This window comes from Monopterus albus, unplaced genomic scaffold (assembly GCF_001952655.1).
Source record: "Monopterus albus unplaced genomic scaffold, M_albus_1.0 scaffold527.1, whole genome shotgun sequence".
Lineage (NCBI taxonomy): Eukaryota > Metazoa > Chordata > Actinopteri > Synbranchiformes > Synbranchidae > Monopterus > Monopterus albus.
The window spans coordinates 55,043-65,612 of NW_018128407.1; the positions used below are offsets into that span (position 1 = coordinate 55,043).

The 10,570-nt window shown below is 39.2% G+C and overlaps 1 protein-coding gene and 1 gene segment (V, D, J or C); both read left to right on the plus strand.

Moving 5' to 3' along the window:
• Positions 1 to 345: 345 nt before the first annotated feature.
• Positions 346 to 5,063, plus strand: LOC109952986 (immunoglobulin heavy constant mu-like). The segment is given in 6 exon segments: positions 346 to 379; positions 770 to 995; positions 2,157 to 2,495; positions 2,605 to 2,922; positions 4,262 to 4,401; positions 4,838 to 5,063. Coding segments are annotated over 6 exon segments (1,051 nt in total).
• Positions 5,064 to 8,362: 3,299 nt separating this feature from the next.
• nacc1a (nucleus accumbens associated 1, BEN and BTB (POZ) domain containing a) overlaps positions 8,363 to 10,570 on the plus strand; it is a 14,217-nt gene continuing 12,009 nt past the window's right edge. The window contains exon 1 of the mRNA XM_020588316.1: positions 8,363 to 9,218. The gene's annotated coding sequence lies outside the window, so the exon portion shown is untranslated. The remainder of the gene's footprint in view (positions 9,219 to 10,570) is intronic.

Consider the following 10,570-nt stretch of genomic DNA (forward strand, 5'->3'; position numbering starts at 1 on the left):
TTGTTTTTAGTGTGGTTGCTTCGAATCCACACTAATAACAATAATAATAATAAAAACGGAAAACAAGAGTGGCTGCACAGCATCCACACAACTAAAGGACACTAAAGTTATGAAAAGTAATTAAAGCTTATAAAGTAACTAGAGCCTATAAGAATCAAATCTTACATGGTGACTGTGGCATCAGGAAAAATAAGCTTTTATTTGTCTTCATACTTGAAAGTGTAATATTTTAACTGTTTAATATTGCATATTTTGACTTCAGTGGCACCAGCAGCCTCTTCAAGGTGCTAGTTTTTGTATGTTGGATGTACTGACCTTTTACACCGTGTCAGTACTTTTGACGCTTGGGGGAAAGGCACCATGGTAACTGTTACATCAGGTAAGAAAACTATTTAGTGTCACACCTAATTGTTAAAATTGAACAAAGATAATACATTTTTTGACTGCCAAAATTTTAAACTGTGCATTTAAAGTAATTTACCTATTTATATATATTTTTTTTAAAAACTGCCACAAATAATAATATTGACAGAGGATAAATATATCACAACAAACACTATTTAAATACATGTGATATGGAAGCATAAAGGTCCGTGTTCGTGGGGAACGTGAAATTTCCACATTCAACACTTTAAAAGGTAAAGTCATGGTTTGTAACACTGAATCAGCTCAACTGGTTTATCTCTGTTTTAACTAATGCTTGGTTTAAACTAATCTGTTACATTTTTATTTTAGTATATTAATTACATATTTGTTTTTCCTTTCTTAGCCACTTCAACTAAACCAACGGTGTTTCCTCTGATCCCATGTGGTTCGGGGACTGGAGACACGGTCACTCTTGGCTGCTTTGCCACCGGCTTCACACCCTCATCAGCAGAGTTTTCATGGACCAAAAATGGGGCTGCCCTGACAGAGTTCATTAGGGAAGCAAAGTTTCGAATGTGGTGTGACACATCCTGCAGGAAACGTACAGTCTGGTCCCATCAAACCTATGGGTAAGACCTATGCTAAGTTTTATATATATGTCTTTTTAGAATATCATTGTAATTGTAGCATGTTTATATGAAAGAACTGGTTACAAAATTTAAAGTTATTCAACAGTTTCAAGTTTTTAAAAATAAATGTATTGATTAATATAATGTTACAATGTAAAATCAGTTTGGTAATAACTGATTAATGATGTGATATTTATTTGGCTGGCTAATTTGAGTAAAGAAAAAAAAGACAATATTAACAGAACTACCTTAATCAAAGAAAGCTTTACATTTTACAGTGATTTAAAGAAATGACTACTAATAAAATACTAGCCTACCTCTGATAAAGATAAGAATATAATCAGCAGCAGCATGCTTTCATACATCATTTGCTGATCTTATGTCAGATAAGTAATTCAAGTTACAAATGCTCTTGTTTTTATTATTTAACAATAAATGTTTCATCTCTGTTTTATTTTTGTTTTATTTTGTGGCTTTCTAAATATGTGTGTTTAGTTTCTGTCATCTGTCATTTAAAAGAAACATACAAAAGGACAGCATAAACAAAAATTAAACAGCAAGGCATATTCTTAAATATAGTAAATTTCTTAACTAGCAGTGGGCAAATTTAACAGTGAGGTGGAATGAGAAGCCTGAAGCTTGCTCATATATATTCAGCTTCTTACTCAGTTTATTTTATATACTGTTTGTCCTCTGCACCTTCTTTCCATCTATCTGCGTGATCCTAGTTCTTCCTTATTTCTGTCTGCCTCCAGTTTCACTGTATGTTCATTAACATCCACATTAAATCTGTGTCTGCTGGCCTGAACAATCAATATATATATGCAGAAGCGAGTATTAAAACTGCTCTACAGTAATGTCATTTTTAAATATGAAAATCTTATTTGTCTTTTGACTCTTTCTGCACACTTTAGTAACAAGCTATAGTACAGTAAGTGTTTGAGGAGTGTATTCATTATGTGCATACTGTATGTGTGCAATTTGTATAATATACAGTATTACAGAAAAATCATCATAATAATATTGGTTGTATACGGCAAATCTAGATTACATGACCTTTTTAGGACAACGCTCATTTCTGCTTCTGCATATATATAAGTATATAAAAATATTTCCGCCTGCTTCTGCATACATATTTTTGTGTATATGTGTGTTTTTCAGACAGGATTTATCGGATGCCAACTGTTAAAGTGTTGAAATCTGAGGAGGGAACCGAGGTTTCCTTCTCCTGCTTTGCCAAAGGTTTTTCACCCCGAGAAGAGCATGAGATCAGTTGGCTGGAAAATGAAGGGAAAGTCAACAACAAAATATATGAGATCAAAACCCCTCTGCAAAGCGAAAAGAATGAGTATGGAACTTTGTACAGCGCAGCACGTTTTATTGCAGTACAGAGCAGTGGATTGCCACATGGGACTAAGTTCACATGTGTGTTTAAGGGGAAAACAGAAAAAGGTCATGAATATAAGAATGATTCTCTGACCTACGGCCCTTCCTGCAGTTGTGAGTAAATTTGTACTTTTGCTTTAAAATTTTAATGTAATTTTGATTTAAATATTAACGGTATTGCAGACATTTCTTTTCAGTAATTGTGGATTAATTCTTCACTCAGCTCAAGGATGTCCTAAGGCAGATGTGGATGTAAAGATTGTAGAGCCCAGTTTGGAGGAAATGTTTTTAAACAGAAAAGGACAGGTGACATGTGTAGTCACAGTAAACACTCCATCCGTAACCAGGATACATTGGGAGGATCACAATGGAGATGAAATAGTTGGTGCCTCATTGATCCCCAAGCCAGGAGTCACAGGGACGTTTAAGGTTCCACTCGAAGTCACGTATGATGAGTGGAGCCTGGGGAGGCGGTTCAACTGTGTTGTTGAACATCAAAACTGGTTAACACCAAAAAAGACAGCATATGAAAGGAAGCCTGGTAAGAACTCCAAAGCCTGTATTTAATGGATCTTGTCATTCCATCAAACACATTATGAATGTTAATTCTAAGTGTATTTTGTAGCAGCACTGTAGGAACTTTTATTTCTGTCAGGAGGCCTAACTGTTCTCACCTTCTTACAGCAGGACAACTTCAGCGTCCTTCAGTGTTTATGATGCCTCCAGTAGAACAGCCAAAAACTCAAACGATGACCCTGACTTGCCATATAAAAGACTTCTACCCTGAAGAAGTTTATGTGTCTTGGCTTGTTGATGACCAGGCAGCAGGCTCAAATTACAAATCCCATACCACAAGTCCTATTGAAAACAATGGAGTGTTTTCTGCTTATAGCCAATTGTCGCTCGGCCTTGACCAGTGGAAAAACAATGACATGGTTTATAGCTGTGAGGTTCACCATGAATCTGTGGCGAACTCAACTAAAGCCATTGTCAGGTCCATTGGACACAGAACATTTCAACAAACCAACCTGGTCAACCTCAACATGAACATCCCTGAAAAGTGCAAGGCCCAGTAGATGGTTGTGTTGCTGTGTCTGCTGTTGTTTGTTGTTAATGTTTGTTGCTTGTGATATGATGGTGTTTGTCTTTTTTAATGCAGATTCAAAATCAAAATAAAAAAAACACTTTGCAACTGTGTTGTTGTTTGTCGCATGCAGTTCATGTCTTTATTTAATCAACATTTTGAGCTACGTGTTTGTCATGCTGTAAGTGTACTTTCACAGTGTTACCCCAGAGTTTTATAGCACAATGACAATTACAATATATCAACCTTTTAACACTGGATTGTATTCTCTAGAATAACACTGCCAACACACCACACTCATTTTAGGAAAACATGTGCACATTTTATGTGTAGGTGGTGCATTAACACAGTTTGTGTGACTTGTCTTTGTGTATGTGTGTTTCCTCTACTGGGTCTTGCACCCCCAGCACAAGACAGGTGATTGTTTAAGGTCTGACTCCAGGTCTGTGGCCTTTCAGTCACATAATAAATATACTGATTCACAAGCCAAGTCGTGCATGTCACACCAATAACGGGGTCTTTCAAAAGAAAATCTAGATCATTGAAGGATCACTGTGATCAATATAATCAATGTTTTAGAAGAACATGCCAAACTTATAAAATCCCTCATGAGATAATAAGTAACATTCATTGCCAGCATGTTTTTATTGACTTATTAACTTATTTACTGACTTATTGTTTGAATCCACTCAGACCTGGGAGGTTATAACATTTATCACCCTACTTTAGGAATGGAACATAATTTACTGGTCAGTCTCTCGAGCTGTTGTTGAATGTGGGTGTGGATTTTTCCTAGGGTTGAATACAGTGGATGTAGAGTGCCCGTTTGTGACTACCTACACACCAAAGGAAGATAACATGGGAAACACAGCCATCACCTTCATCTTTCTCTTCATCATCACTCTGCTGTTCACCATTGGAACCACTGCTTTTAAGGTAACAATGAGTTGATATGTTACCATTTTAGATTTAGGTATTCAAACTGCACAGAAAATCTCTTGTAGCATGAGGACTGGACTGACAGAAGGTTGTGAGAGAATAAATGTCAGTAGCCCATGATAATCATGACATATAACACCCATAACTACTGTATTAGAGAGGTGCTGAATCAACTCAGTGAGTCACGTCCATTGAGATGTTTCTGTCAGAAATGTAACGTTTTGACCTTGACAATCATTGTTTCAAATTTCAGGGCAATTATACTGAATTATGTCTGTTGCTGTTATTGTCTGTTCAATATTATACCAACATAGGTGTAACTGATGTTGTACTAACTGTGATGTACTTACTTGTTCATACAATGCATTTCCAATATAACCACACATTTTGATGAAATATTACTAATCCATATGTTTTCTGTTTTATTTTTCAGGTTAAATGAAATAAGGTGATTTTTCTGTTATAAAATGCAGTTTTTTCTTATAACTTCAGTGTCATGTAAGTAATCACATTTGTGCTTTTTAATTGTTATTACAAGAACTTTATGCCTTTTGAAAATAAATGTTTAAATGAGGTAAATGATGTTACACCTGCATCTTTTTTCTCTCTTCCATTGTTTTGAAATGATTTGTTTTGTCTGATTGCACTTATTAATACTTGTTAACAGTGATATTTCAAATCTTCTTTTTATGTAATGAGTTAGGTTTATTACCTCTCTAGCACCTGGAGTCAACAGCTCATGTTCTACTCACTATGTAAATATCAGTTTTACAGTCCGTTGGTTTTCTATTATTAACAAACTCAAAAACTAAAACCTTTAACAATGTCATGAGAAGCCTTGTGGAGGATATGTAAAGTGTTATGAGATATTTAAACATGTGTTCTGTGTCTCTCACTGGCATAACCACACCTCACACCTGGGGTCCGTGATGCACCGTTGCTCTTTGCATTGTTTCACTTCTGTATTCTTGTTCTTTTCTGGGACCTGGGTGTTACTCAAGGCTTCCGCTTGCTGACAGCCCTGATCACTCTGTCCTGTCATGCTGCAACACCTGTACAACAGACTTCTGGCCCCATCTCCACCTGACTTTAAGATACCACACAGTGTAAAAGTACAACTCTGCCATCTAGCTTTAACACAAAAAAATTTCACTTAGAATCAAGACTACACAGTTGCTTACTTGAACAAAACCTGAAGGTACGTATAAAGCAGGAGATCAAATCAGTAATCAAAAAGTAATACATGGAAATGTGAATGAAGATTATTAAATGCATGGTCAGACAACACCTGCAATCTCTTCTCACGGATCACCAGGGTGCCGCAGACCACAGGTTGAAAATAGAATATGAATATTTTTGATTAGATTCAACAGATCCTGATTCATTATCCAGTTGTGGATTCTTGAGAATTTTTGAAGGCTTATGCTTAATTTAGTTTTACATTTTTCTTTTAAAATGTCTTTTCTTTTACATTTATTGTTTTTTCTTTACAGTTTGTAGTATGATAAATGTCATTGACTTGGTGTATATTGTATTAATATTTTATTTTTTTAGTCATGTATTTGCCATGATGTGTGTATAATGTGTAAGAGGAAACAAGACAATAAGTTATAAAATGAATAAAAATAATATAAAGGAAGAAATGTACCATGAACTCATCCTTGTATTTAGAAATATAAAAATTCACATAAGGAAAACAAAGTTATTCACAAGTTGCTTCATTAATTACAATTAAACTAATAAAACATACTATTAGAACACAGTATTAATTCTTCACAGTTATTCTTAGTACTACAGTATGTTCTGTAACAGTACCAACACCCTTGTATTACTCAGAGTGTCCACAAGAGGGAAACAAAGCCCCACATGCAGCAGTGTTTTGCATCTTTATGGGAAACACTAGTCCTGTCTTAATCTGAAGATGCTGACAAGTTTTAAATCAACTTGGGAAATGTTATGATTTATTCATCTGAAAATACAGTATCTGTGTATCTCCTCTTTCCACACATACACACACACAGAGTCACTGTAAATGTGTGCACACTTTGTCACAGAGTTGGAGCTGCATATTTGTGTCTGCATTTATGGGTTTCAAGGAATTCACATCTGGGAGGGATGACAGTAAGCACATGCAGGCTTACTATTGGCTACTTCTGGAGTGATCTGGCACTGTGTGCGCCCCGATTGGCTGGGGACCCCGTAGCAGTCTGCCCAAATCTGTGATGCTGTTGCTGAGATGGAGTCACCGCATCCTGCTGCTAGTGCCAGAGGCTGGCAACAGGGAAGCGGGGCACTGTGCCCAGCAGGCTGCCTGAGGGTGTCTCCCTGTCTAACACCCCCATACCCTCCCATCCTCTTATGCCAACCCCCCTCCCTATAGGTCCTTGCTTGACCCCTTAGGTGTGCTCTATTGCCTTCTTTTGATTTTAAAATCAACAAATTTGCCCAGGGGTGGCCAAAGTTTCCATAAATCTGTAATCGCAGTATTTTTTGTCCTTCTGACTATTGCTATGGCTTCCAAATAAAAAGACAAATGAACTAAATCAAGGCATGTCTCCAAAACACTTAAGTTAGACTTACAAGGAACCGTCATCCAGAGGTCAAACCCCAGTCCAGCCATACCAACCCTGTTATGCTACTACTGTATGTGAAGAATCAGGCTGCAGTATATTTGTACACTGAGTCTCAGTTTGTGCTGTATACTGGAAGCTGTCATCAATTTCATGTCAATATGTGTCTAGAAGTCTCGCTACCAAACAGAGGAAACAAAAACAGAAAAAAAACAGTGACATAACAAAGAAGATCTCAGGGGAAGTTTGAGTATTGTACAGTGTTGTGACCAACTTGACCTTAATAAAAGACAATTTAAAGGAAAAGCTGAGCAAGAGGCCAAAAGAGTCCTTTCTAATATCTTTACTTATACTTCTCATTCTTGCAAAGCCATACATTTTGGATGACATCCTAAAGGAGTATCTGATAGGTCATTGTATATTTGTACTGCGTGCACTCAACACAGGTGTGTAGAATCATTTTTTATATGTCCTGAGGAAGGCAAGTGTGCTGATACTCGCTGATGTACTGTACATGTGTTAACCCATATTTATTAAAGGCATGTATTATCAACCCACACTTGAGTGCATAAACTGGATTTTTTTCTACCATGGACATGGTTTGTCTATATAGGTGTATAGACATGGTAAAAATGTTTCTACTCATGGACAAGGGTGCACACTACAAAATGTAAGTCATATTTTAGGATGAATTTTCAATTTTACAGCTACAGTGAGACACATTATAAAATACCCTGCATGCTTTTTAACGATACAGACAGGACAAAACAACAATTATCTAGTGAATGAAGATTTAACTTGTATTTTTGCTAAAACAAACTCATCCCCTCCAGGCTGCAGTCTGAGATGCTGGTCTCTCTAACATGACAGTGATGTTCATACAAAAATGTACATCAACCCAGAAGGAACAGTTTACAGATGGTATTTCATCATCCACTTGTGTAGGATTTCGGTGGTGGAAAGTAACTTGCATTTACTCAATTACTGTACTTAAGTACAATTTTGAGGTATCTGTACTTTACTTGAGTATCATAACTTTTAGCTACTTTTCAGAACCAGATCAATACAAAAGTTACAGTATAACCATAAGACTTTATTGATTTGCAGTGGAAAATTTACAAACTACCCAGCAGTAATTCAAATTACATGCATAGTAAAACTAGCTCCCTCTTTACAGGCTACACCATTTAATGTGATGTACACAATAAATAATGCATTGGTAATTATAATTCAGTAATATGATATAAATTAATGATAATGTGCCATTCTGCATGGGCGCTTTTACTTGTAGTACTTTAAGTACAGTATGTTTTGATGCTTATACTTTTGTATTTTTACTTAAGTAATATTTTGAATGCAGGACTGTTCCTTGTAACAGAGTATTTTCACAGTTGTGTTGCTACTTTTACTGAAGGGATCTGAGTACTTCTTCCACCACTGTAGGAGTTCCCATTCTTTCTGCTCCATGCCAGTCAGGTTATTGTTGTTATCTCTTTCCATCTTATACAGCCTCCCTATTCCCTGTCATTGCTGTCATGCATGAAGGCATTATTCATAAATCCATAACTCCAGAGGGCCAATTCTGTTCCTGTCTGTTCTGATGACATATAAAATACCCACATGAATAAATGCATGCATGGACACAATGGATATTAATGCCTTTGTACGAAAATAGGCTAATTAATGTTACATACTGCTGCACCGCCTGGCCGAGCAGAGGTTTATGGGCAGTGGTCAAAACATATTGAGTCCATATTTTGACCTGCAGCTGGGCCTTAACTTGCTTTAGGAAGACATAAATCCTTACCCTCTTTATATGCGCGCACCGCTTCACCAAAGTTACATAAGTTCATGGCCTACTTTCCCCAGCTTTGTTGCTCATATGGGGAAAGGGAGAGAGAGAAAGAGACAGAGAGAGTGAGAGACAGTTTCTCCTAACAGGCTGCTGCTTACTATCCCAATGCGCAAATGCCATGGGATAGGTCTCCCCAAATTGAGGCTGCGCTCGGAACGATCATGCGATTGAAAGACGAGCGCGTCATGTCTGTCTTCCTCCTCTTCTGCTCTGCGCGATCAGTGGCTCTGTGTTCCGCAATCCCCTGGGATACTGTACCGCCCTCGATGGCTCTGCTATCTGCGCTTCCCTCGCACTGAATGGCTGCCTGGAGCAAGGAAAAGCGAGGTGAGGGAGCGCTACGTCTCCTCCTTTGAACCAAAGCTCTACATCAGCTTCCCAGCGAGGGGGTGAGTGTCTTGTCTGCCGTTGTTTGACGCGTCCTGCCTGGGCACATCGGCGGTGGCGGCGGCAGAGGAGGAGGAGGGATAGGGGTCCCTGACAGAGTCCTTGGGTAGCGCTGTGCATTTAGGATGGCCCAGCAAACATGGGACAATAAAAGTTTGGAATAAGTACCCAACTTAGGGCCGGATCCGGGTTGGCACAACCTTAAACATTAGCCTATTCCAAACAGTGAAAACTAACGTCGCCGGGGAGTGCGATGTCCGTTCAAGAGGCTCATTTCACAGATGTGCGAAAATGCGATGGCAGCCAGGTTTTTGGCACGGCAGCCCTTGCGAGCGCCGGCCGTGAAGAATTGCGCCTTGTTGTGCTCCCACTCCCCGCTCCGTGCCGCACTGGTTCCGTCTAGCTCGCGCTCAGCTGCTGCGTGTCCTGGGATGACCTGTTGATGTCGGTAGAATGAAGAATGGCAGGGGCAGCGATTTCCCCCATCACCAAAATATTTAAATAAGCAACATTTGGGCTTGACAGCGCCGCAGCTCAGCTACCTCGTCCGCTCAGGCAGTAAGTGTCTTGTTTATCTTTTGAGTGTGGACTATCGCGGAAATGCTTGACATTGTGCAGCTGGGCTAAGTGTGCATGAGGTGGATGGTGCGAACCCAAATATCTAACAGGAGTGTTAGCATAGCCATTAGCCATCTATGTAGGCCTGCTGCGGATGGGAGAGGGCATCAAACGTTTCGGGGCCCTAGACTGGGAAAGGGGGCACATCACGACCGAAACCGGTACAGATTAAATATACAGTCCTTGAATGCAATTTGACGGCATGTAAAGAGTAACACATCGCCTCCATCCCGTGTCCCCCCTCCCGTCGCCTCCCGACTCCGGTGCCAGCAGACCGGGGAGCGCTCCCGGCGGGTACGCTGGCACACGGTGCGGCTGCATTGAAGAGCTCCCTCTCTGATCCCGGTTATCTGGCATCTTCTCCCGTTTAAACGTTTCTCTACAGAGGCAGATTATAGTGGGCAGCTCTCGCAGGGCATACACGAGAAAAGTCAGTAATATGGAGCGAGAAGTTTAGGAGCTTTTGGTTGGTGGCTAGCCAATGGAGGGATAACCACAAATCAGGCCCGTATGTCCTGACATGATGGGAGCAGCAGAGCCATGCGGCCATGGACACATGAGGAACCAGGAAATACCTATAGATGGAATGCATTGGGTGCCAGCTTCACCAGTGACTCCACAATAAGCATCCATACAGTTGTTATGCCCCAGTTCTTTTACTGGACAGATCAGAGTAAGGAAGGAGTCCGTCTTTCTTGATTTTAGTGCTAGTTTATTTACAAATATATAGCTATAT